Below are 27,492 nucleotides of genomic sequence, written 5' to 3' on the forward strand. Positions count from 1 at the left end.
GCCCTCAGCCGCTCATATGTTCTCAAGGACTCAAGTCTGGATGACACGTGGAAACTTCCACCCAAATTTTCAGGTCTAATCACAGGGCTGGATTTTGCAAAACTTCATCAAACAAATCATCTTAGGCCCACAGCAAAAGTGGGCTTGGGAAGAGGGTGGAGCTGGGACAGAGAAAGAGAGGAGACCTTAATCCTTCAGAAGCCACCTCTAATTTGCAAATAATGGTCGGAGGGTGCATTTTCTTTCTGCACAATAATCTCTACCAAAGAAAACCCAGACAAAGTCACCTGGCCTTCCTAGGGAACAAGAAAAAAAAGCTCTTCCTCCAAGATTCACACTTAACTCCTAACCCCTCCTTCCCCTCCCTGCCCCTGGGAGTGGCTGGATGGCTGTTGTTTCTTTTCTTTTTTCCCTGTGGTCCTCTGGTAATACCACAAATTACGTTTTCAGGGACTGGAGTCCCAGAGTGCAATGATGTTGTAATAAACATAACCAGGACCAAATGCCTTCCCATCATATTAGATGATGCCATTTCCCACCAATCAGGCTCCTCGGGCAGGCAGACCACTCACCAATGAGGGACCAGACAAAGGCTGTGAGGGGAGACCTGGTCATCTGGCAACTAAAAATAAGAGCGCTTCAGGATTGGCCACTGCCACTTTGCAACAGGAGTTGGGACCCACACACCAGGCACCAGACAGAAGGCACACACAGGCAGAAACTTTCAGCCCAGGGGTTCACATGGGGTAGGCTGGTCTGGGTTTGTTGCTGAGGTTTTTTTTTTTTCCTTTTCCTAATGTGACTTGAAAAAAGAAATACTTGATCCAGAGGGACCCTTGCAGACACACCCTCCCTCCTAGACACGTCAGTTTCCAAAGGCCCTTCATAGACACCCTGAATTGGGGAAAGGGCGGGGGGGTGCGGCCAGGGGCCAAGACACTCACCTGTCCGGCTGTGTCATAGAGTCCCAGGAGGTACTGCTTGCCCCCTACGGTGACGCTGACTGCAAGGGCAGAGAAGGGGGGGCGGGGAGAGAAGCTCACAATCATCTAGGCTCTGGGGCAGTTTCGTTCCCCACCAGGACCCTTCCCTCCTAACCCAGCTGGAGGCAAGCGGGAGCTCCCAGGAAGATGCCACCCCTTTTCCCTTGTGCCCGGCTCACTGTGAAGTGGCGTGAGGCCGGGGCGATGTGGCCCCCAGCTGCCCACTCCTTTCTCCCAAGTCCCGTAGCCACGTTTCCCCCTCGGGGATTGGGGCAATAGGGTAGGCGGCTGTAGGAAGGTCAAGGAGGTCGGCCCCGGGCGCCGAGGGGGATGGGAAATGCGGGGCGTCAGGACGGGGCACCGGAGTTGGGGGTGGGAAGAGGGCTGGGTCCCGCAGGCTGCCAGAGGGAAAGCCTGGGGGTGGGGCCGGACGCCCGGCGGAGGGCGCGGCGGGGGAGGGGTGGGAGCGCGCGCAGGGGAGGCGGTGAGGGGGCTCAGCCAAAGTTGCTCCAAAGTTCCCGGCCCGGGGAGCGGCCCCTTAGTCAGCACTTCCGAGGCTTACCTGCGTAGTGGTCGAAGACGGTGGGCACGTACTCCTCCGGGAAGGCGTCGTTGGCATAGCTCATGAGTAGGCACGTCTTGCCCACCGCCCCGTCGCCGACCACCACGCACTTGAGCATCAGCGCGCCGGGCCCGTGAGCCATGCTGCGGCCGGCCGGCCTCCGGGCATGGTCCCCCCGGAGCCCCCGCCCCGGCCCCGGGCTCAGCCCCAGCCCGCCTGGGGGGTCCGCCGCCGCCGCCGCTCAGTGCAGCAGGGCCGACCCCCCGGCCCCATGCAGCGGCTCCCCCCGCCCGAGGGGAGGGGGCGGCGGGCCCGGGGCGCTGCCGCCGCCTCGGTCGCTGCCCGGATCCCCGCCTGGGCCCCGGTCGCCGCGCCCGCCCGCTGCCCCAGCCGCTCGGCGCCCGCGCCCTCTCCCCGGTCCGGCCTCCCCAAGAGGATCCGCTGGATCATAAGACTGGCCGGCCCCGGGGGAGACGGCAACTTTGGGGAGGGCGGCGGAGGGGAGGGGCCAGGCGGCTCTCCCCGCCCAGCGCCGGCCCGGGCCCCCTCCCCGCTCAGCCCCGGAGGAGGGCGGGCCCAGGCGACTCCCCGGATTGCGGGCTGCCGGCTCTGCGCCCCCGCCCGCCCGCCTGCCGGCTCCCGCGCCCCGCGCCCCGCCCGCGGCCGCCACTCGGCCTTGCCGGCTCACCCTAGCTTGACTCCCCGCGAGGGCTGTGGGGAGGGGGCGAGGAGGAGGAGCCGAGGAGGAGCGACGGGGAGGAAGGTGAGACTGGGGGAGGGGGCCGAACGACCAGCGTTCGCGAGGAGCCGAGGGCTCCTCGCGAAAGTGCGCGCAGCGCCCAGAAGCGTCCACAGGCTCCGATGCTGGGAGAAGACGTGGAGGCCTCTTGGGGAACCGCGACGACTCTTATGACGCAATAGTCATGAAAAATTATTCACGTATATTTAAACTCCACCCGGAAGGCAGTATCCATTCTGTCGGCCTCTAAGTGCACAACAGAACTAGAAATCAGGAACGAAGAAAGGGCAAGAGAGATAAAAAAAAAAATTTTTTTTTAAGGCGCACGGGGTGATGGGGGAGGGGTGGCGGTGGTCCCTGAGCTGGAAAGTAGGGACTCCTGGCTTACTGCTCCGTCCCGCCTCCCACCATCCCCACTACCCCATGCTGTTCACGGCAGAGCTTGAGTCATTTACTACGAAACTGGTGTCTAAGGGAGTTACAGCATCTTGAACCACTGACGCAGCCCGGCACCAGCCAAAAAAAGGAGACTCTGCGACTCTGGATGCGGCGGGTGTACCTGTGCTCCCCCTAGAGGCGACATTCTCTGAGGCCCCTTCACAGTCCTAGTGTCCCTCGAAGGTGTTAGGTTGTGATCCCTGAGGAGTGATACACTCTAGAGCTCTGAGACGTGGCCTGTGATCCAGGCAACAACCCCTGCCCTCCTGCCTGGGTGATGCTTGGAAACACCCGTCAGGCCAGGTCTCGTTCACTCGCCAACAGTGCTGGTTCTAACTTTAGGCCCTGGGGGAGGGGGGGGGGCAGAGGATACTCTGCACGTTGACACCACACCCTCCCTCCCCTTGCTGACAGGAGATAAATCGCTTCCTTTCATCAATTCACAGGATCAGAAAATGCTGTGTTGAGAGGCACCGAAGAGGTCAACTGGACCACCTCCCTTAGATCTCCCTGAGGTTGTAGGTAAGCAAATTGAGACGAAGAGAGGTGAAGTGGTTATCTCAAAGGCTTCCAGCTAATTCCAGCATTCAAGGACTTGGAACACACTTTGGGAAATGCTCAAGTTATGTCCTCACGCCACACTTCCCAGGCCTCAACTCTCAAACCCCAAATCTGATTTCCACTGTCCTGCAAGACTTCCTGGATTCTTGGAAGTTCCTTGTGGAGTCCCACTGGACGTCTCACCAGACCCCTCCATTTGTGTCTGAGTGTGGGTATTTACATTGCCAGCTGCTTTAGGTTATGCAGTGAATCTGGAAGATATTTTTTATGTACTGAATGACAGGTTAAGGAAGGCAGTTCAGTGCCTTGAAGTCAGATCTTGGTTCAAGACTAGTCTCTGCCACTTCCTTCTAGAGGGGAAGAAAGGAGGACTTGCCCCCTTTGCCTACAGGACTGCTTCTTCAGACAGCATTTGCTGGGACTGGAATTCTGAAAGGAGGGTCTATCAGGAGAGGTTAAGGAGCTACCGGATGCACTCAGCCTAGAGAGGGCATTTGGTTCTGGCTCTGACAGTACTTAGCAGTGTGACCTTGAGCATGCCACTTCTGTTCTCGGGACCTCAGCTTTCTCATCTATAAATGTGAGCTCATCCATAAGGGTGAGATCAGGGCTCACCTTTGAGAATGCTAGGGTTCTTCACAATGTGTCCTGAGAGATCCTGGTAAAAGCTTTGGGCCAGGGGAGAAGCAGTTGCTAGAGACATGGGGACGGCCTTTTTGAGGGATAATGAGGTCTGTCCCAGGACTGGAGGATGGAGGCTTCCCCCACTGAGGACTCCAGCCTCTCAGTTCTCATGCTGCTTTTCAGTGAGGCAGATATTTACCTGGGATCCAGAGAGCTGGAGGATTAGCTCTAGAACCTTGAAAAATGGAAGGGACTCCAGGTTCTGGATGCTTTGGGAGAAGCTCTGGGAATATCAGAACACTCCAAGTGCGCAACTGATGTCAGATGAATCATGCAGTGGTGACTTCATTGATGATGGTGACCTCATCCCTTTGGCACATAGAAAAGCCAAGACTGACTGCCAGGAGTACTTTGAGCTCTGGACTGATTCCACCAGTTGAATGTAGAGCAGGAGGGAGACGGGAGAATTATCCTGGATGCCCAGGTCAGCCCAATGATGGGTTAGCTGGAAGGACCAAACAGATCTCAACAAATAATTACTATATAATGTGGTCAGTGCTGTGGTAGAGGATAAAGAACAGTCTTCGGGAAGTGCAGGGAGGCTGTTAGTACCTAGCTCTACATGTGCTGAGGAAGGATTTGCAGAAGGGTGTCATTGGCTTGGGGTTTAAAAGGCCAATAGGAGTAAGATAAGAATGCCTGGGAAAGACAGCCCTGCCCCCCAGCAAGAAGGAACAGCACACAACTTCTTGGGAATGGTGAGCCATGTAGGTGGACAGAGCGCAGGATTAGTGGTGCAGGGGAACTGATTTGTATGTAATTGAGAACTGTGTGATGCTGCCAGGCCATGGGCCTCTGGAAGCCACGTTAAGGGCATGCAGGGCCCCACCCGGGCATGCAGGGCTCCACCAGAACCTTGAAGAATGGAAGGGACTCACAGGATATTCGTGAGTTCCTATTTCTGGTTATCCCTGGGACCCTGTTGTACTACTGGTCTTCAGTTAGTCACTTGATTTAACAAGTCCCCCCTCCCTTTTTGCCTAGTGGGTGTGGGTTGGTTTTCTGTCACTGGTAACCAAAGGAATCTTTGCTCTGTTACTATTATCACTACAGTTGAGATAGGTGATGTGCAGAGAAATTCAGAAATTTGCCCAAAGTCTTGTAGCTGGTAAGTGGCATAGCTAGCTTTCAAAATGATCAGTCTTCTGAGCTCATGCTACTTCCCATGTTCCACATGAAGGAGGCATTAAAAGTTTTTCAGTAGGAAATCACAAGTTTAGAGCTGTCTTTTGAGAAGATCATTCTGGGAGTGGTGTTAGAACATGGATTTAGAGGGGACGAGAGTGAAGGCAGAGAAAGTGAGAGAGGTCACGAAGGTCTGAACCAGGCATGGCTGTGAAAATGAAGAGGAGGCCATGAGTAGCAGGATATTTTAATTAATTAATTTTTGGCTGCATTGGGTCTTTGTTGCTGTGCGTGGGCTTTCTCTAGTTGTGGTGAGCGGGAGCTACTCTTCGTTGTGGTGTGCGGGCTTCTCATTGCAGTGGCTTCTTTTGTTGTGGAGCATGGACTCTAGGCACGTGGGCTTCAGTAGTTGTGGCACGTGGGCTTCAGTAGTTGTGGCACGTGGGCTTCAGTAGTTGTGGCACGTGGGCTCAGTAGTTGTGGCTCACAGGCTGTAGAGCGCAGGCTCAGTAGTCGTGGCACACAGGCTTAGTTGCTCCGTGGCATGTGAGATCTTCCCGGACCAGGGCTCGAACCCGTGTCCCCTGCACTGGCAGGTGGATTCTTAACCACTGCACCACCAGGGAAGTCCCTAGCAGGATATTTAGATGACCAAGTCCACAGGTCTTGGTAACACAGCATGGGGAAGGGCTGGGATAACTCTGAGGCGTTATCCATTGACATATGATTCCATTGATGTATTCCTTCTCTCTATTCCTTTGTAATCTCCTCTGTTTTTATCCTCCTTATTTTAGTTTTCTTCCTTACTTTTTTTCTAAAATTAATTAATTAATTAATTAATTAATTATTATTTTTTGCTGTGTTGGGTCTCCGTTTCTGTGCGAGGGCTCTCTCTAGTTGCAGAGAGCGGGTGCCACTCCTCATCGCGGTGCGCGGGCCTCTCACTGTCGTGGCCTCTCTTGTTGCGGAGCACAGGCTCCAGACGCGCAGGCTCAGTAGTTGTGGCTCACGGGTTTAGTTGCTCCGCGGCATGTGGGATCCTCCCAGACCAGGGCTCGAACCCGTGTCCCCTGCATTGGCAGGCAGATTCTCAACCACTGTGCCGCCAGGGAAGCCCATCTTCCTTACTTTTAAAAACTTTCCCATCTCCTCTTGGTGCCTAACTATGAGACCAACTGCCTCAATCAAGCTGAGAGTAGATCTCCAGAAGGACATTAAGTGTCTGTCATTTTGTTTGTGTTCCCTCACATTTACCCCCAAAATGGAAAACTGGATTCCAGTGGATCATTTGGTGTCATGATGCTTTGGGTTGCAAGTAGTAGGAAAGTCAACCCAAATTGGCTTCAACAGCAAAGGGAGTATATGGACTTCTTTGACTGAAGCATACAGAAGTAGCTCAAGCTTTGGGCATGGCTTGATCAAAACTCTGGTTCTATTTTTTTCTGTACTTCTCTCAGTTTTTCTCTACTCTTTGGGCCAACTTCCTACTTAGGTTGCTTTCTCTCTTGAAAACAAAATGGTTGTGCCAGGTCCAGGCATTACCACCTGTACACCACACTGCCCAGGAGGAGAAAGAGCTTCTCTTGACTCACTGATTACACATAAGTCTTGGACTTCCTCTGATCAGATTAGCTGAGTTCATCATGGTGGCCAGCAGAATGTCAGATGCTCGTTGCCTTAGGCCTGGGCTACTGGCCATCCCTGAAACCATCACTGTGACAAGGGATTGGGACTATCCTGATTAGGCCTATCAGGGCCCACCCCAAGGCCAGGATTTTAATCCCACTTAGATTCTATGGTTCCTGCACAGCGGGCGGTAGGCATGGGGGGAATATATGCTGGGGAGGCAACCAGCAATATCTATTACATCTGGATTGTTGCCCACCAGTCAAAGTTTCTAGGCCTCCCCAAGCTATACTAGAAATAAAGAACTTTAGGAAAAGCAGATTTCAAGGGAAGAAGGAAGTGAGAAGGATCTAAGTCAAATCTATGATTTGTTTCAAATTTCAGTCAGTTGGTTTGTCAGTACATGAATCCATGCTTGGTGTGAATCCCTAATTCTTGGCTGATAGTAGGTACACTTTTCCCCCTTCAAATTTCCTTCTTAGAGTTACTGGTAAGGAGGTAAAGTGGTTATCATCCTTTTACCCCATCCCCTCTGCTCTTCAGTTAAGCTTCTTTTCTCTTTTCAGACTGCAGACTCTTCATTCCCCAGGGCTCTCTTGCTTCCCAGACTCCACCTGTCCCACCTTCATAGCATCATGCTATGTGCCACACCTATTCCTCTTTTCCTTCCCGCCACTAAAACCTCCCATCTGCATCCTTTTCTCTTAGGGCTCAGATGTAATATACATTGCACAATTTTTTAGCTAAGATACTAATGGCTTAAACACTGCAGCAGTTTCTTAAAGGTCAATGGTTCCTAATGATCAGAATGATAAAAAAATCCAATAAATCTGGCTCACTTGTTTTTCATTTCTAGTTATGTTTCTAGAATGCATCTAGATCTCTTTTTTCCAGTTCATTACATACCAGGAACTCAGAAGTAAACACCAGCCTCTGAGAATTTGGGCTCAAGCATCTTTAATGATGTTTTCCGATCTTCATTTCTAACTATCTTTTGCTGCAGCCTAGGTCAGGAGACCAGTCGTTATAACTGATGGCATTGCCACCATTGCTGAATCATGAAAAGGACACTTCTTTAGAGGTTGCTGGTGCAGAATACTCATATGATCTGGGAGTGACCACCTCTTAAAAGGTCCAAAGGAGGCTGGATCATAGATCCCTCTTCCAGAAATGAAATTAATGATTTTATTCCAGGCTTCAGTACTAAGAGTGCCAGAAAACTATCCAAGACTCATTTATGATTGTTCTTGCATAGTGGATGTTGTGGTCACTGAGTATTATAAGCACATTTTGAATTTGGGAAATCTTCCACTTTGTAAGTCGTGGTAGGAAGAAAAGATCACCCCTTATGGAAGCCGAAAGTTACAGACTCCTGCTTTCATTGTCAGACTCAAGAGCTAAAGTGACTAGAGTTAAATACAGGGCACACTTTCTGGAGGTTGCAGCTTTAGTGTTGGGTACACAACTCAGTACTAAACACAGGAAGTGGTACATAGGGTGGGTGGTGGTGTTGGTTGTGGTGTAACTGAGTTCCTGGTGCAGAAGTGACTGCTGTACACACTGACTATCTAGAATTTGGTGGCAGCAATGATACCAGAAGTAGTTTTCTCATCAGAGCAGGTCCTGAGGCGTGTGTTGGGCGTGGTTCCTGTGAAGACAGTCTTGAGCAGCTTTTCTAGCCTGCCCACTATCTTGTGTGCTATGCATGATCCTTGGAGGTTCCTTTTCTGTTCAGTTAGCCACTGACAGCTTCTGTTCCTTGCACCGCAGCCTCTTGAGAAGAGGTTGGAGGAGTGGATCACTATATTGAATGTGCTTCACGCAGTGGGAGCAGAGATTCCCACTTCTACCAGACCTACATCTGTCTTAGTCCATTCGGGCTGCTATAACAAAATGCCGCACACTGGGTAGCTAATAAACAACAGAAATTTATTTTTCATAGTTCTGGGGGATGGAAATCCAGGATCAGGGTACCAGCATGGTTGGGGAGGGCCCTCTTCTGGGTTGCAGACATGGCAGAAGGGGCAAAGGGACTCTGTTGGGCCTCTTTTATAAGGGCGCTAATCCCACTCATGAGGGCTCTACCCTCATGACCTACTCACCTCTCGAAGGCCCCTACTAAGACCATTACTTTGGGCATTAGGTTCCAACATATGAATTTTGCAGGGACATGTTCAACCTATATACCTTCCTAATGTAAGCAATTCAAAACGTGCACAAAATATATGAAACCACTGTTTTCAGATATTGAACGTAGCACAGGACTGTGATTCCTGAAAGAAAGGAACAAATGAGGCAAGCTCTACTATTACCCTTTCTGCTGGAAGTACTTTCTGAATTGCAGCACAGTAAGGGGGAACCAAAGTTGACCATGGTGGTCTTGCTGAGTCAAAGAGACAGCTGAGGAGATAGCTGAGGAGACTTTTCAAGGCTGAGTACCAGAGAGGAGGGAGTGTCCTCTTGAGTCTGTTGCTGATACTAAGTTGCTCATGCATAGAGTGAAACTCCACCATGGTAGGCAAAGAACTGCCAGGGAACATGAGCTGATTGGTTCCCAGGGCTCACACAGGGCTGGGGGATGTTTGAGTTTCAACCAGCCAATGTGAAGAGACCTATTGAGTGTCCAGAGAAATCAGTAGAAACTCCAGAAGGGTTATGCGTTAGTATGAGGGCTAAATTAGCCCTAAAGTAAAAGCAATTCTAGACCTCCAAGCCTCCTATAGAACGAGTTTATCCACTGTTATGATAACTGCTGAGCAAAACAAATTTCATCATTTTTTTAAGGACAACAACAAAATAAAGACATTAAACAACATAAATTTCAGAAGGTCAAGAATCACTAGATATGTAAAGAATAGAGAACTGTAACCAGAAAAATCAGTCAATAGAAGCAAACCCGGAAATGACAGAGGTAATGGAATTAGCAGGCAAAGACTTAAAAAGGAATTAGAAATAAACCCAAAGATTTAAAGGAAAATGTGAACATGGGGAGGAAGGAAATGGAAGATATAAAAAGGAACCAAGGGCTTCCCTGGTGGTGCAGTGGTTAAGAATCTGCCTGCCAATGCAGGGAACACAAGAGAAGCCACCACAATGAGAAGCCCGCACAACCCAACGAAGTGTAGCCCTCGCTCGCCACAACTAGAGAAAGCCCGTACGTAGCAACGTAGACCCAATGCAGCCAAAAATAAATAAATAAATAAAAAAAGGAACCAAATCGAACTTCTAGAGTTTAAGAATACAATACCTGAAATGAAAAATTCACTGACTGAGCTTAACAGCTGACTGGACACTGTAGAAGAAAGTACCTGTGACATTGAAGACATAGCAATATCCAACCTAAAGAGAAAAAGACTAATGGAATAAAACAAAACGAACACCATAGCTGTATCCTAAACTCTGCATTCCTGAGACCTTCAGTTAAAGATAGGAATTTCCAGCAGATGTCATTGGGGCAGGACTAACTGTCATCCCCTTTACAATGATAGTGAAATAATTTTTAAAAAATTAATTAATTAATTTTTATTTTTGGCTGCGTTGGGTCTTCATTGCTGTGCATGGGCTTCTCATTAGGGTGGTTTCTCTTGTTGCAGAGCACAGGCTCTAGGCGCCGTTGTGGTACGCGGGCTCAGTAGTTGTGGCTCGTGGGCTCTAGGGCGCAGGCTCAGTACGTTACTCAGTTCAGTAACGATGGTTGTTTTCAAAGGAGAGTGGATTCACTTGAAGTCAGTGTTTTCCAAATGTTTTGTACGGCAAATCACAGTAACCCATACATTTTCATTCCACTTCTAGGTAAGTACACCAAAGAATTGAAAGCAGAGACTTGAACAGATATTTGTATACCCACATTCAGAGGAATGTTATTCACAATAGCCAAAAGGTGGAAGCAACCCAAATGTCCATTGATGACTGAACAAAATGTGATATGTACATACAATGGAATGTTATTCAGCCTTATAAAGGAAGGAAATTCTGACAAGTGCTGTGACATGGATGAATCTTGAAGACATTATGCTAAGCGAAATAAGTCAGTCACAAAGGACAAATATTAAATGCTTCCACCTATATGAGGTTCGTAGAATTATCAAATTCATAGACACAAAGTAGCATGGTGGTTGCCAGGGGCTAGGGGGAGGAGGGAATGGGGGTTAGTGTTTGATGGGTACAGAGTTCTGGAGATGTCCGTTGCACAACAATGTGAATATATTTAATGCCACTGAACATTACTTAGTGGTTAAACTGATAAAAAACTTATGTATATTTTATTACAATAAGACAAAGAAAAAAGATAAATGGATTTTACTTTTCAAATGGGATTTCCGGCTTCTCTAAAATATCAGATCTTGTGCCCCCCAAGTCCCCATTTCCAAAAGGCAGCAGAAGCCTGGGCCCTTTAGGCAGGGATGAAACAGAAGGGCCTTTTTTTTGCAGGTGGGGGGAACCACCACTGAAAACCTTTAGCTATGCATTTTGTGGCAAATTGCTCTTGGGGGGAACTTGACTCCTTTGAAGTAACCTTCCTGCAGATGTTTGAAAAGGAGAAATCAAGTTGTGAATTCTTTTTTTTATATATATAAATTTGTTTATTTTATTTATTTTTTTTGGCTGCGTTGGGTCTTCGTTGCTGCGTGAGGCCTTTCTCTAATTGTGGCGAGCGGGGGCTACTCTTCATTGCAGTGCGTGGGCTTCTCATTGCAGTGGCCTCTTGTTGCGGAGCACGGGCTCTAGGCGCGTGGGCTTCAGTGGTTGTGGCACGTGGGCTCAGTAATTGTGGCTCGCGGGCTCTAGAGCGCAAACTCAGTAGCTGTGACGCATGGGCTTAGTTGCTCCGTGGCATGTGAGATCTTCCTGGACCAGGGATCAAACCCGTGTCCCCTGCATTGGCAGGTGGATTCTTAACCACTGTGCCACCAGGGAAGCCCTAAGTTGTGAATTCTTAATGTAAATTATTTGGGGAGAAATGTTTCTGACCCTGCCTGGTTCTCTCCTTTATATTACCTGCCTGGCTCTAGTGGGCATTAGCTTTCTCTAGCCCCAACCAAAGCCTGCTTTGCCACTGGGATGGAGTTCTTAGATTAAAACTGTATGTGGCCCCTTAGTTATCAGCAGCTGAAGCAGAGATAAAGCTTTGTGGACACTTCTCTGATTTCTGCTCTGGGTGTCTCCTTTTACTTTCAGACCACATGAACTCGCTGGCTGCTGCTTTCTCTCCCCCCAGCTGGTTCCGGAGGGAGCAGGGTGCATCACACCCGCTTTCCCACATCTTCACGCTGAGCTGAGCTGAGCTGCTCAGCCCTGTGGGTGGAGCTGCAGCAGGTGCTGCCAGGGCCGGTCCCTGAGTCATCAAACCTGCCGGCTCTTGTACCACATCTCCTTCCATCTCCTGTTCATGTCCAAGCCCTCATCCATGCAGTCTCGACCTGGGATTTACTTACAGCCAGGCTCTCCTGCCTCTACCACCACCAGGCTAATCTTTCTAAACCCAGGTATGGCCAAGTTACATCCCTACTGAGAAGCCTTTGATAGGGCTCCTTAGCCTAATGTCCCAGCTCTCAGTCTGACATTTCAAACCTTCCCCAGTTGAACTCCGTCTTTCTAGACATCACTCACTCCCACTGCCACTGCAGGCCTGTCTGCTGCTGCCACACCAATCTGTTCTCTGCACTCAGACCTCCTACACATTCCCAGCACGGTGTCTCTGCCCACAGTGTTCTCCCTGTCTAGACGATCTCACTCTCTCTTCCTGCTTCTCAGAATTGTTTGTTCTTCAGTGCCCATCTGTACTTCTCCCTCCCAGCTTGACCCCTTGCTCAGAGGACGACTCCTTCAGCTGAAGCCTGCGGCCACACAGCCTGTGTACTCTCCTGGCTTTTATCCCATCCCATGTTGGGTGCAGGTACCTTTCCATATTTCTGAACCAAAGTCCTCTCTGGAAACCCCAAGGCATTGCTTCGAGTCAGGTATCCATCACAGCTTGATCGATTCTTGCCTATTTGGATAAATCCTCCTTCATGAGTACTGTCTACTGGCTAACCTTTTCCAGGTGACCTGCCTCCAGTTAAAACATGTGTGGTCACTAATGGTGTGTCTCAAACCACCCACTACATGGTTTACCTGGTTGCAGAGCAGTTCATTATAAAAGAGCCCATGGTGAGCTTGGGAGAGGCTTTTAGGGATTGGATCCCTTCATTTGCTTAGCTTTCTTGGAACTGCTGATTCCTAACGGATCACACTGTAGTGTGATTTCCTGTTTACCTGTTCGTCTCCCTCATGACGTCGTAGGCTTGGGAGGTGGGGTGGTGTCTGCTTGTTCTCTATCTCCAGTGCCTACACATGTGCCTGGCACATGGTAGATGTTCAACAAATATTTGTTGAAAGACAGAAAAGGGAATGCCCCCTTCCCACATATTTATTTATTTATTTATAAATATTTAATTAATTAATTTATTTGGTTGTGGCAGGTGGGCTCCTTAGTTGTGGCATGTGTGCTCCTTAGTTGCGGCTCGCTGGTTCCTTAGTTGTGGCACGTGGGCTCCTTAGTTGCAGCAGGTGGGCTACTTAGTTGCGGCTCGCTGGCTTCTTAGTTGCGGCTCACCGGCTCCTTAGTCGTGGCATGAGAACTCTTAGTTGCGGCATGCATGTGGGATCTAGTTCCCTGACCAGGGATCAAACTCCGGCCTCCTGCGTTGGGAGCATGGAGTCTTAACCACTGCTCCATCAGGGAAGTCCCCCTTCCCACATGTTTAGTATTTAAATTTAGTATTCTAAATTGCCTCGCCCACTTCCTGGGCCCTGCAAGTTGCCCCATGCTCCAAGCTCTGGAAAGCCCCTTCCCTTCCTCACTCTGTAATCTCTAAGTGTCTGGAGGCCCTGGTTTGGTGCTGCTTCCCTTTCATCCAGGGTTACGGAGCCCATACCCAGACACATCCACCCTCAGACTTACTCACAAATCTCAGCTAGAATGAGGAACAGTTGCTTCAGGGTCTGGGCAGGGCTCCAGGGCGACAGACACATTTTGCCCACCAAGCACGCCTGCCACCCCTTCCTCCCTCTAATGGTGATGAGGATTCCCCAAGGTGCACACCGGATCACACAGGTAAGGCCGGGAAAGAGAGATTTCCAAGCCCACACTTCCTCTAAGAACGCCTCTTATGCCTACAAATACAAAATCATCAGTTTTGAAATGTCTTCTTCCCTAAGGTCGTAAGAAGGGGTTTCTGGGGATGCTGGCAATGTCCTGCTGCTTGAGCCGGGTGCTGGTTACAGGATATTTGCCTCATAATAATTCATTAAGCCATACACTTTTCTGAATGCGTGTTACATTTTACAATAAAAAAGAAAGTACCCCCCCTGCCCCAGCCTCAGGGCCTTAATCCAATCAATTCATGTTTAACCAGTGCCTGTCTGCATCCAGCCCCTGCTAGAGAAAGAGATTCTTGTCCTCAAGGAATTTCCTGGAGGAAGGAAGGTAACTAGAGCATCAGAAGACTCCAAATCCAGCTCTGAATTATATCTGGAAAATAGGCCATGCTGTCATTTTGAGGAGGAGTCCAGAGGTCAAGGAGGTAGTGGGGCTCAAACTGGGCTGAAGATGTAGGTGGGATTTAGGTAAGTGGAGAGAAGCAGAGGAAGGCATTGTAGCTGAGAGAACTGTATGACCACGAGCTGTTAGGTAGGACTGAGCCTGATGTGTCTGGGGGGCAATGAAGAAACCCTAGTACTGAATAGTTTATGGGAGTAAGACTGTCTTGGAGAGCTCTAGATCTGCCCCCAGCCCCAAACATGGGCGGGGTGGATGCCACTTACAGTGCAAGCCTGCCTTATCTGAGTGGAGAATCCTGTGCCCTCGTGCAAGAGCAGACATGTGTGTTTCACATTTCTTAGTTCGTTTTGTTGTTTTGTTCAAGCCACAGGCTCAAGTGGGCTCATAATCCCCATCCCAGACAGACTGGAAGTTACATCTGCCAGACACATTACTCGGGCACCTGAGTTCCTGCAGAGACACTTACTTGTTCAATTCCTGACTTTTAGCCCTGCCCCACCCTGCAGCTGCCTTCAAGTCCCAGCACTGATAGACTGAGTAGAAGTGGGAGTCACAGAAGAAGCATGAGAACTCAGGACTGCAGATTCAGAGACTGTGACAGGCTGTGGGATGACTCTGCCCCAGCCTCAGCCCAAGAGCCCTGGAATTCCAGGACTTCACCTACCATCACCAACGATATGGCTGGCCACCTGAGACCACGGGTGAATGTGCCATGAAGTGCTGGGAGGTCCCCAAACTCCATGCAGGGCTACTAATTTTAATATAAGGAAGCAAGACTAGGATGTGTTTCCACTTATTTTAGGGAGTGGAAATCAAATCAGTCATAAGTACTCTGAACACAAAAAGAGTGACTGTGATGAGGCTTAAAGCGGAGGAGAAGAGCTAGTAATAATATAGTAGTAGTAGTACTAGTGATGCTGATGATGACAGTAACTACCAAGTGTGAAGATTAACTTTGTGCTTAGCAGTGTGCTAAACATTCACTTCTTTCATTTAAGCCTCACAATAATCCTATGATGTGCATGCTATTATTATTTCCATTTTACAGATGGAGGAACTGAGGCTTCAAGGCATGAGCTGCTTTCCCAAAGTCATACAAATGTTAAGTGCAGAAGTAGGATCTGAATTCCAGCAGTCTTACTCCAGCAACCATACTGTGGAAGCCGGTGATGCCTCCTTAAGCCCTCTCTGGGCTTGGAGAGGATGTCCTCCCTGATGGACCAGAGCATGCCAGCCCCTGTGGCTGGTGTGGTATTCCTACAGACTGTCTGGCAAGTTTTGCTTGCTCTGGTTTCTCACTAAAACAACCTTTGGATTTGGCTTCCCATGCGACTCACATACAGGAAAAGAGGGCCATGACCTGCCAACATGACAGCTGTATTTTTCACTAGTAACTTAATAAACTGGCTGCCTGGGTTCACATACGTATCTGTTTCTGAGAGCTTGGTTAAGGTGAGCCCACCCCAGAGCTGAAGCCCACCATGTGCCAACTTAATTGAGATTCTGGGCATGCAAGCGTAGCCCCCAGCTGAGGCCTCTGTGCCAAGGAAATTCCTCTTGGCCTCCTTTTGGCTGGTTTGGCCCGCCTTCCCCAGTGACAGTCTGGCTCTTTGGATTCAAGCTGCCTGGTCAAACTGTGAGGGTCTGCAGAAAGAAGGAAGCAACAGTGCCAGGTTCCAGTGCGTGTTCCAAGTTCCACATTCTGCCTACAGATGCCCAGTGCCAGAGCAAAGGCTGGCCCTTGGCAGCGGACTGGTAAGGATTTGTCTGGTACATTTTTTCCTTTACACACTTAACCTGGGGCTTCCTTCATCTCTTACTCTCTCTGCTTTCATTCATGGTGGCTTCCAAAGCTGGTGATTAGCAGGGTTACCCAGAGAGCCCTTTTTTTAAAAAACATATTTAATGGACTTGTCTTATTTAGTAGCAGAGAATGTTTTGCTCTATTTACAAAAGTGCAGTTTAAGAAAAATTACATCCTAAAATAATGGGGAATGGGTGGGCTAAATCATTTTCTTTTTAACGTCCAATGACAGTTTGTAAGGTTGAACCCGAAGTCTTGGTCTTTGTCACAAACACGGGGTTGTTTTTCCACCAAGCTTGGTGAATGGTGCATCTTTCTGGGACAGCAGACATCCTTATTCCTGTGTTTTAATTATAAAAAACACATAACATGAAATCTACCCTCTTAACAAAATTTTAAGTGTACAGTACAGTATTAACTGTATGCACACTGTTGTATAGCAGATCTCTTTTTCACCTTGCATGATTGAAACTTTATACCCATTAAACACAACTTTCTAATTCCCCTCCACCTGGCCCCTGGCAACCATCATTCTACTTTCTGCTCCTATGAATTTGACTACTTTAGATACCTCATTTAAGTGTAATCATGCAGTATTTTTCCTGTGACTGGCTTATTTCACTTAGCATAATAATGTCCTCAAGGTTCATCCATTATGTAGCATATGACAGGATTTCCTTGTCATATTTAAGGCAAAATAATATTTCATTCAATGTATATATAACATTTTCTTTATCCATTCAATCATCAATAGACATTTAGGTTGTTTCCACCTCTTGGTTATTGTGACTAAAGCTCCAATGAACATGGGAATGCAAATATCTCTTTGAGATCCTGTTTTCAGTTCTTTTGGATAAATATCCAGAAGTGAGATTGTTGGATCATATGGGAGTCTTTAATCCATTTTGAGTTGATTTCTGTATATGATGTAAGATGAGGGTCCAATTTCATTCTTTTGCATGAGATATTTAGTTTTCCTAGTACCATTTGTTGAAGAGACTATTCCCATTGTGTAGTCTTGGCACCCTTGTTGAAGATTGTTTTACTGTATTTGTGTGGGTTTATTTCTAGGATCTCTATTCTATTATATTGGTCTATCTGTCTGCTAGTACTATGCTGTTTCGATTACTGTAGGCTTGTAATATATTTTGAAGTTAGGAGTGTGAAGCCTACAGCTTTGTTCTCTTTCAAGATTGTTTTTGCTATTCAGGGTTCTTTGTGGTTTCACATGAATTTTAGGATTTTTTTTTTATTTCTTCAAAAAATGCCATTGAGACTTTGATAGGAATAACACTGAATTTGTAGATCACTTTCAGTAGTATGAACAGTATTAAGTCTTCTAAACCATGAACATGGGATGTCTTTCCATTTATTTGTGTCTTTAAATTCTTTCAGCAGTGATTTGTAGTTTTTAGTGTTCAAGTATTTAGCTTCCTTGGTTAAATTTATTCCTAGTATTTTGTTCTTTTTGATGATATTGTAAATGGAATTGTTTTCTTAATTTTCCTTTTGGATTATTCATTTTTATTGTATAGAAACAATTGCTTTTTATATGTTGATTTTGTATCTCTCCAATTTTGATGTATTTTATGTCTTTCTCGTGTCTAATTGCTGTAGCTAGGACTTTCAATATTATGTTGAATAAAAGTGGCAAGAGTGGACATCCTTGCCTTATTCCTGATGTTAGAGGAAAAGCTTTCAGTTTTTCACTGTTGTGTATGAATGAGGTTAGCTGTGCACTTTTCATATATGACCTGCATTATATAGAGGTAATTTCCTTCTATTCCTAGTTCATTGACTGTTTTTTTAATCATGAAAGGGTGTTTAATTTTGTCAAATGCCTTTTCTGCATCTACTGAGATGATCATGTGATTTTGTCTTTCTTTCTGTTAATGTGGTGTATCGCATTGATTGATTTTTGTATGTTGAACCATCCTTGCATTCCAGGGATAAATCCCACTTGGTCATGGTGTATAATTCTTTTAATGTGCTATTGAATTCAGTTTGCTAATATTTTGTTGAGATTTTTGCATCTGTGTTCATCAGGGATATTGGCTTGCAGTTTTCTTTTCTTGTAGTGTCTTTCTGGCTTTGGTATCAGGGTAATGCTGACCTCTTAAAATGAATTTGAAAGGGTTCCCGCCTCTTCAGTTTTTTGGAAGAGTTTTCAGGAGTTGGCATTAATTTTTCTAAAAATTTTTGTAGAATTCTCCTTTGAGGCTATCTGGTCTTGGGCTTTTTTTTTTTTTGGTTAGGAGGTTTTGATTACTGATTCAATCTCCTTACTAGTTATAGATATGTTCAGATTTTCTATTTCTGCATGGTTCAGTCTTGGTAGGTGGTATGTTTCTAGGAATTTATCCATTTCTTTTAGGTTTTCCAATTTGTTGGTGTATGGTTGTTCAGAGTAGTCTCTTACAATGCTTTTTATTTCTGTGGCATCAGTATAATGTCTTCTTTTTCATTTCTGATTTTATATATTTGAGTCTTCTCTTTTTTTCTTAGTCTAGCTAAAGGTTGTCAGTTTTATCTTTTCAAAAGCTAACTCTTAGTTTCATTGATTTTTTTCCATTTTTCTATTTCATTTATTTCTGCCCTAATTTTTATTATTTCCTTCCTTCTGCTAATTTTGGACTTAGTTTTTCTTTTCCTAGTTCCTTAATATATAAAGTTAAGTTGCTTATTTGAAATCTTTCTTTTTAGATGTAGGCTTTTACCACTATAAACTTTTCTTAGTACCGCTTTTGCTGCATCCCACGTTTTGGTATGTGTATTTCATTTTTGTTTGTCTCAAGATATTTTCTAATTTCCCTTTAGATATCTTCTTTGATCCATTGGTTGTTCAAGAGCGTGTTGTTTAATTTCTACAGATTTGTGTTTTCCATTTTTCCTTCTGCTACTGATTTCTAGCTTAATTCCATTGTGGTCAGAAAAGATACTTGGTATGATTTCAGTCTTCTTAAGTTTGTTAAGACTTTGTTTGTGACCTAGCATGTAATCCATGCTGGAGAGTGTTAAAACTGTGCTTGAGAAAAATGTGTGTTTTGCTGCTGTTGATGGAATATTTTGCTATGTCGTCTGTTAGGTCTATTTGATCTATATCATTGTTAAAGTCCTCTGTTTCCTTATTGATCTTCTCTCTGGATAGTTTATTCATTATTGGAAGTGAGATAGTGACATCTCTTAATATTACTGTGTTCCTGACTATTACTCCCTTCAGTTCTGTTAATGTTTACTTTATATATTTGGGTACTCTGATGTTGGGTGCATATATATCTATAGTTACTATATCTTCTTAGTGAATTGACCTTTTCATCATTATAAAACGTCCTTCTTTTACTCTTATGACAGTTTTTGACTTAAAATATATTTTATATGATATAAGTATGGCCACTCCTGCTCTCTTTTGGTTACCTTTAGCACAGAATATCTTTCTCCATCCTTTCACTTTCAGCTTATGTGTGTTCTTAAACCTAAAGTGAGTCTCCTGTAGACAGCATATAATTGGATATTGTTTTTTTTTAATTTATTCAGCTACTCTATAGCTTTTGACTAGGGAGTTTAATTTACATTTAAAATAGTTACTTATAAAGAAGGATGTGCTATTGTCATTTTGTTCATTGTTTTCTGTCTGTTTTGTAGCTTTTTTTGCCCCTCGCTTGATGTCTTTGTGTTTCACTGATTTGTTTTAGTGACATGATTTGATTCCTTTCTCATTTTTGTTTGTGAATCTGGATGTCTATTTCCTTCCTCAGACTTGGGGAGTTTGGAGCCATTATTTCTTCAAATAAGCTTTCTGCTCCTTTCTTTCTGTCTCTTCACCTTCTGGGGCTCGCATAATACATATATTAATCCACTTGATAGTGTTCCGTATGTCTCTTAGGCTTTCTTCACTTTAAAAAAAATTTGCTTCTCCAACAATAATAGATAATTTCAAATGGCCTGTCTTCGAGTTTGCTGATTATTTCCTCTCCATAATCAAGTATGTTGTTGAACACCTCTAGTGAATTTTTCAATTCAGTTATTATATTCTTTAGCTCTAAATTTTCTGTTTGGTCCTTTTTAATATTTTCCACCTCCTTATTGCTAGTCTTATTTTTTTTCATATATCATTTTCCTGGGCTCATTAAGCATCCCAGTGAGTCTTTTTTTTTTTTCTTTTCCATTATGGTTTATTACAGGATATTGAATATAGTTTCCTGTGCTATACAATAGGACTGTATTGTTTATCCATTCTATATATAATAGTTTGCATCTGCTAGTCCCAAACTCCCAATCCAACCCTCCCCCGCACCCCCTACCCCTTGGCAACCACAAGTCTGTTCTCTGTGTCTGTGAGTCTGTTTCTTTTTTGTAGATAAGTTCATTTATGTCATATTTTAGATTCCACATATAAGTGATATCGAATGGTATTTGTCTTTCTCTTTCTGACTTACTTCGTTTAGTACAATAATCTCTGAGTCCATCCATGTAGCTGCAAATGGCATTATTTCATTCTTTTTTTGTGACTGAGTAATATTCTATTGTATATATATATATATATACCACATCTTCTTTATCCATTCATCTGTCGATGGACATTTAGGTTGTTTCCATGTCTTGGCTATTGTAAATAGTGCTGCTATGAACATAGGGGTGCATGTATCTTTTCAAATTATAGTTTTGTCTGGATATATGCCCAGGAGTGGGGTTGCTGAATCATATGGCAACTCTATTTTTAATTTTTTGAGGAACCTCCATACTGTTCTCCATAGTGACTGCACCAATTTACATTCCCACCAACAGTATAGGAGGGTCCAGGGAGTCCTTTTTAAGATATGGATTCCCAGACCCTACTGGCAGAAATTCTAATTCAGTAGTCTGGAGTGGGGCCTGGAAAGCTGTATTTCTGAAAAGTCCCCTAGGTGATTCATATGTACATCTAGGTTTGGAAACCACTTCCAGTTAAAAGACTACCTTCAACCCCTCCCACCTCGCAGTTCTCTCCAGGATGCCACCATCTGCCTATGAGTTTTCTGTCTCTTTGTATCATTTGAGGCTCTAAAAATCTTTCTGCTTCAAGGCAACCTTCCTGGATTTTGCTTCAAGGCAACCTTCCTGTTTAACCACAAGTTTCTTATGACTCTCTCCAGCGCTCTCCAACCCAAAATGTGCCTACACTTTCCATTTTTGTATTAATTTGGCATTTCCATTCTCTCCACTTGCTATCTGTGATTGAGTCATTGCTGACTAGAAATCTTCTGGAGGTCTGCCCTGATCATCTCATTATTATTTGATGACAAAAAGGTGGTGAGTGTAGTAGAAATGGAACTCTGGGAACCCAGGTTTTGGTCTCTGTTCTACTAGGGTATGACCTTGGACAGTCTGCTTTCCCTCTCTGGGCTTCAGTTTCCTCATCTGTCAAATGATTCATGAATAGATGGTCTCCATGATCCTTCCCTTTGGACTCTGACTATATCCTTCCTCCCCTCATGCATTCCACAGCTCAGAACGTGGAACTCTGGAGACACTCCTGAAACTCTGCCCTAAGTCAAAGGAACCAGAGAGTCCACCAGTTCTCCCTCCACCTCCCTTTCCAGGAGCAACCATGGCCCTGAGTGATGTCAATGTGCAGAAGCAGATTAAGCACATGATGGCTTTCATTGAGCAGGAAGCCAATGAGAAGGCAGAAGAAATAGATGCCAAGGCTGAGGAAGAGTTCAACATTGAGAAAGGACGCCTTGTGCAAACCCAACGACTGAAGATTATGGAGTATTATGAGAAGAAAGAGAAGCAGATAGAGCAGCAGAAGAAAATCCAGATGTCTACCATGAGGAATCAGGCAAGGCTGAAAGTCCTGAGAGCCCGAAACGACCTCATCTCAGAGTTGCTGAATGATGCAAAGCTGAGACTCAGCAGGATTGTGGCAGACCCAGAATTTTACCAGGGGCTGCTGGATAAACTAGTGCTCCAGGGTCTGCTCCGACTGCTGGAGCCTGTGGTGATTGTACGCTGCAGGCCACAGGACCTCCTCCTGGTGGAGGCTGCAGTGCAAAAAGCCATCCCTCAATACATGACAGTCTCCCACAAACGTGTGGAAGTCCAAGTTGACAGAGAGGTGCAACTGGCTACAGATGCGGCTGGAGGTGTGGAGGTCTACAGTGGTGATCAGAGAATAATGGTTTCCAATACTCTGGAAAGTCGACTGGATCTCTTATCCTGGCAAAAGATGCCAGAAATACGAAAGGCCTTGTTTGGAGCCAGTGCCAACAGGAAGTTCTTTATATAAGCCTCTAGGAAGTGAAGCTCATGTTGAACTTCTAAGCCCCAAAAGCATGAGTTATTAGGACAAAGGAAACCAGTAATATCTCCTCCTCTTTTTTGCTCTGGTATTAGTCTATCATCATGAAATACCCTTTGACTAGCTAAAGGCATTATACTTTGGAATAAAGCCTGACTTAATGCTTAGCAACCTATTTCCAATTTATCTATACATACTACAGCTTCTTGTCAGTTCTACAGTCTGGGTTGAAGGGAGTAGAGACATCTGCTCTTTAGCTTGTCCTCCAACTGAGATGTGAATGGTATTCTTGACCTATGGGTCTGGGTGTTCTAAAGCTCTTTAATATGTATGTGAAGTTTGTTTTTCTTCTTTTGTTTCAGCTTCTTGTTCTTATGTTATTTAATAAGGTCTAGAACTCTTTTTTCATGTGTAGAGGGTCAACTTCATGGGCGTATGGTGAGTGCAGTCACACAGAGCTCCATGTCAGAAGAGCCCGGCACTTGGGGTCTAATGCCTTATAGCCACTGTCTGGAAATTCTTAATTTTATTTTTGCATGTGTGCTTTATAAGTGAAGTCCAATGGGACTTTGGAGCATGTGTCAGGGACTTGGACCTTGGCTCACATGTAGTACTAATTCCCGAAGCCTACCCAACTCCCTGGGATGGGTTCTTGACCACCCACTTCCCAGCGCCCTGGTGCTCCAAGACCCTGCCTTCCCTTCCCTCAACTAGTGCACATTGCTGCCCTCTGCCCCTGGTTAGGGCCCAGTGTGCATGCAGGGAGGGTCTGTATGCTCCGTAGAATCTTAGGGCTGGGCATAATGGTGGCCATCTCTGCTCAGGTTGGCAGCTCCATGGCACATTCAGCAGGGGACTTGGTGAGCGTGGGTCTCTCACCCACCAGATACTGGGCACATCTCAGTGTGGAGGTTTAAAGACCCTGGGGTTCACCTGTCTCCTGTGGATTGGATCAGCCAGCCTATTGGAATGGGAGATGCCTGGCTTGGCTTCCCTGACCCCAGCCTCGGTACAACACATAGATCTGGGGGCTGGTGGGAAGGAGGGCCCAGCAGTTGTCAAGGTTGCTGGGCCTGAGTCTCGGGGAGGGATCTTCAGGAACTTATAAGGGTCTGCACTTGCCCTGTAAAGTATCCTGTGCCTGATGGAGTTCTCCATTAGACAACTCAGTGTCTGGCGGGGACTTGGGCTCACCTCTTGTGGCCAGCTGGATGCATCTTCTGGGAGAAGCCAAGAAATACAGTCATTGTGGTGATTCTCTATATGGGCATTGCACAATATAAAGATAAATGATAAAATTCATGCTAAGGATGTTATATTGTAATTTTTATTTACTTAGACATTAAATAACAAATAAACACCATGACAAGCCAAAAGAGAGACTGCAGAAGAAAAGAAAAAGCTTTATAAGTATTTTAGTACCTTTAACTGTACTTTTTGAACAAAGGATTCCACAGTTTCATTTTACACTGGGCCCCATAAATTATGTAGCTGGTTCTGCATGTGTATGCTGATTTAAAGTCTAATTTATGCCCGAGTGTGATTTATGGATTAAAATAGAAGTTTTTTGAAGAAAAGAACCCCCAGGCAGCTCTGCCAAGGGCAGAGGTTGGCTTGTGTGGTCAGGAATTTATAAGGAACAGAAATCCCATGAAGCTCAAACACAGAGTAGGAGGCAGGTTATTAGTAAACAGGGGTGTCTCATAGACGCTCGGGACAGGAATCTGTCATGGTCTCACAGGAGGGCTGGAACTGGGCATCAGAAAGCTTTCTGAAGTCCTCTAGATGGCTAGTTCATTTTCTTTTTTAAGGAGTGACTTTTTCTACTGTCCATTTTATTTTTTTATTATAATTTTTTAAACGTAAGGACTGATACTCTATTTTTTTATTTTATCTTTTTTTTTGGCTGCGTTGGGTCTTCGTTGCTGCGCGCGGGCTTTCTCTAGTTGCGGCGAGCGGGGGCTACTCTTCTTTGCGGTGTGCAGGCTTCTCACTGCAGTGGCTTCTCTTGGTGTGGAGCACAGGCTCTAGGTGCATGGGCTTCAGGAGTTGCAGCACGTGGGCTCAGTAGTTGCGGCACACAGGCCCTAGAGCGCTGGGCTTCAGTAGTTGCGGCACGTGGGCTCAGGAGTTGCAGCACATGGGCTTAGTTGCTCCGCAGCATGTGGGATCTTCACGGACCAGAGATTGAACCCGTGTTCCCTGCATTGGCAGGTGGATTCTTGCACCACCAGCGAAGTCCTCTACTGTTCATTTTAAATGGTGGAGTTTGCATGGTCCCCAGAGTTTACATGTTGTAGTTCCAGAAACAAATTTGCTTTTCTTGGAGTCAGTTCCTCTTTTCTTAGAAGGAATCCATTTGGCCCAGTTCAGATTAGATGTCCACCTACAGTCCAGTTGGTGTCTGGGGCAGTTCTAAGAGAAAAGGGAGTCTTTGTCAGCTGGACAGACTCCTTAAAGGGTGTCTTCTTTGTGGGCCCTTTTGAGTTGTGAATTGCCTCATTCATTGAAAAATTTCTGAACGCCAGCAATGAGCTAGGTGCTGTGCTAGCTCCTGGGCTGCAAAGAATACCATCTGGTCCTGTCTTTTCACTAATTATAGACACATACACAGATGATAACATGGTGATGATACAACGTGGAAGTGCTGTATTCAGCGTACTGTGGAAATACAGTAGCAGGTAGAGAGAGAGGTTCACAGAACGCTCCGGGGTGTTGGCAGTTGAGCTGGGAAAGAACTTCAGGCAGAGGTGGGGGATGGGGTGGGGAGAGCATATGCAAAGGCCCTGAGGTGTGAAAAAGCAAGTTGTGTTAGAGGACCTGTGTGTAGTTCAGTGTGATGGAGTGTGAGGGGTGAAGGGAAGTGACATGGATGAGGCTGGAAAGATGGACAAAGCCTGATTATGTGTGCTTCCTGCCCTGCTCAGGAATTAGATGAAATCTGGTGTTGGGCGGTGGCGGGGGAGGGGGGGGGGTGGTGGTGTAGGTGATGCAGGGTCATTGAAGGACTTTATTTATTTATATATTTTTAAGTTTTTTGGCCTCACCGCACAGCATGCAGGATCTTAGTTCCCCAACCAGGGATCGAACCCACACCCCCTGCACTGGAAGCACGGAGTCTTAACCACTAGACCACCAGGGAAGTCCCTGAGAGCTGGACTTTTAAAAGATTATTCTAGTGCCACTGTATGTGGAGGACACATTGGAGGGAGGGAGAGACTGCAGGCAGCGGCCCGGTTGGGGAACTGTTTATCAGCCCAGGTGAGAGATGACAATCTCCCCAGCGTTTTGGTGAGGTAGGTCAAATTCTTTGATACACAGGCCAGAAGAGATCAGAATCAGTGACCTGTGTCCTATCCGCTCCCACCTCCCTGCCTTCCACCTCAGTAAATCCTTTCACTTGTCCAGGGCTTGAGGCTTTCCATCACAGTTTCACACCATCTTACAAGGCCCCCTGGACTCCCCCTCAGAGCCCTCCCCTTTCTCTCCCAGCCATCATTCCAGACCCAGCAAAGCATTTCCTTCCCACTTGCCTGAGCCCCCAGCCACCTCCCATTCTGGGAACTTGAACCCTACTTCAAGCTGTATAACCCAGGAGTGTCTAGCCCCCTGGTCCACCCCAGGTCTGGCCCTCTGAGCTGGCCTCAATCCGTTACTGGGGCCCCCGACAATAATTCGTGTCCCCAAAATTGACATTACTTCATCTCCCCTGCAAAATAGTTTTAATGAAAGGTTTTCTGGGAAGTTGAGGAGAGCTTTACACAGTACATGTGGGACAAAATTTCCCCCAGTCGCACTTCAACACCTCTCTGTTTTCCCAAACTTATCTCTCTCCCAGAGCTGCCCGATACTCTTTCTCCCCAGCCTCCTCCTCCTCAGCCTCTCAACCCCGTGGGTTCCAGTCTCCACCCTCATAATGTCGCCTCAGCAAAACAAAAACTGCTGGTGAACCAAGCCTGCCCTCCTAGCCCCTGGCTACCAGGACCGCAGCCCCTGTTGATGAGGACTTTCCATGCATTGCCTTTATTTCCTGTCAGCTGCTTTGTCTACTCGGCCCATCTTTTTCGACACAGATCTTTGTTGGTAGGGACTGTATCTTCATTCTTCTCTGTGGTCCCAGCTGCCTTGTTCTTTTAGTGCTGACGCTGGGTGTGCACGTAGTAGGGTCTGAACAGACATTTATGTTCATTACATGCTTCATTCCCGGCCTGGCTCTGGTTTCTGGGTGGAGGCTTTCTCTTCAACCATGGATTGTGCCATAGAAAAGGGCAGTTATGTGAGGTGAGGACCAGGGGACGGACGCCCGCCCTGTAACCCAGCGATGGTTCTTGACAAGAAAATCCCTCTCTACTGCTCCTGGGGGGAAGGCTGCACATGGGTAGAGCATGAACTCAAGCAAGACTCACTTCAGTCAGGGCTTATTGGATCCCTTCCCTCCCTGGGAAACAAACGGGAGGGGGTTTGCTTTGGACCTGGGTGTGAAGGCAGGGGGCTGTGGATGGGCTGGGTCGTCCTTAGGGGCCTCAGCCATGGAGAGGCAAATCTTAGCCCTCACCTTTCTGTAGCTCCCAGTGCCACCCTAGACCTGTGGGGTAGGCTGCTGGTCACCATCCTGTCCCTTCTGGCAGCTGCAGCCCTGTTAGGATCTTTGCTTTAGAAATGTTTGCACTGGGCCCTTTATGTTAGTTGTCTGGTACAAACGTACACACATTCTTTATTAGCGTTAACTGTCTTACCCTCAAGAAGGTGTGTTCCTTGTGTAAGTTCCTCAGTCCCCATGAGCCAAAAGGAGCAAACTGTCACAACCGCAGGCAGGCACAACCCTTCCCCACCGCTCTCCTCATTAACACTTCCTCCCGAGGTGCAAGGGAAGCTGTTTGCTGCTGACACAGACCCAAGCAGTGCTTATGGCGAGGCTGCTTCTGCAGGCTCACTCCCTGCCTGGGGAGGGCTGGGGGAAACTGAACATCGGGCAGCCAGGCCCTGCCCCTCACTGAGGCCAGCCCCCCCCGCCCCCCCCCCCAGGAAGGCTGTCGGCAAAGATAACTCGGTGGAGGGAGAACGTAGATTTAATTCCGATCCTGAGCTGCCTGGAGAGCCAGAAATGGAAAGGATACTTTGAGCACGCGCTAAAACCTCAGAAAATG

The 27,492-nt window shown here is 46.6% G+C and overlaps 2 protein-coding genes across 7 annotated transcripts in view; one reads left to right on the forward strand and one right to left on the reverse strand.

Moving 5' to 3' along the window:
* RHOQ (ras homolog family member Q) overlaps nucleotides 1–1,967 on the reverse strand; it is a 38,325-nt gene extending 36,358 nt beyond the window's left edge. The window contains exons 1-2 of the mRNA XM_007190065.2: nucleotides 1,546–1,967; nucleotides 945–1,003 (exon numbers count right to left, since the gene is read on the reverse strand). Coding sequence (XP_007190127.1) covers nucleotides 945–1,003; nucleotides 1,546–1,687 — 201 coding nt within the window. The 5' untranslated portion in view covers nucleotides 1,688–1,967. The remainder of the gene's footprint in view (nucleotides 1–944; nucleotides 1,004–1,545) is intronic.
* Nucleotides 1,968–2,119: 152 nt separating this feature from the next.
* ATP6V1E2 (ATPase H+ transporting V1 subunit E2) lies at nucleotides 2,120–22,512 on the forward strand. Of its 6 annotated transcripts, XM_007190069.2 has the most exons (6): nucleotides 2,121–2,308; nucleotides 3,169–3,244; nucleotides 11,897–12,204; nucleotides 12,516–12,614; nucleotides 15,310–16,016; nucleotides 21,550–22,512. In XM_007190069.2, the coding sequence occupies exon 6, from the start codon at nucleotides 21,653–21,655 to the stop codon at nucleotides 22,331–22,333; it is 681 nt and encodes a 226-aa protein (XP_007190131.1). In that variant the 5' UTR covers nucleotides 2,121–2,308; nucleotides 3,169–3,244; nucleotides 11,897–12,204; nucleotides 12,516–12,614; nucleotides 15,310–16,016; nucleotides 21,550–21,652; the 3' UTR covers nucleotides 22,334–22,512. The 6 variants fall into 6 exon arrangements, with proteins under 6 accessions (XP_007190136.1, XP_007190131.1, XP_007190133.1 ...); XM_007190071.2 differs by lacking the exon at nucleotides 12,516–12,614; XM_057558044.1 differs by lacking the exon at nucleotides 12,516–12,614 and having other exon boundaries at nucleotides 11,937–12,204.
* Nucleotides 22,513–27,492: the final 4,980 nt, after the last annotated feature.

Source organism: Balaenoptera acutorostrata, chromosome 12, assembly GCF_949987535.1.
Source record: "Balaenoptera acutorostrata chromosome 12, mBalAcu1.1, whole genome shotgun sequence".
Taxonomy (NCBI): Eukaryota; Metazoa; Chordata; class Mammalia; order Artiodactyla; family Balaenopteridae; genus Balaenoptera; species Balaenoptera acutorostrata.

Bases quoted from the DNA above. Each gene is read 5' to 3' on its own strand.
- ATP6V1E2 (XM_007190074.2), top strand. From the start codon at position 21,653: ATGGCCCTGAGTGATGTCAATGTGCAGAAGCAGATTAAGCACATGATG.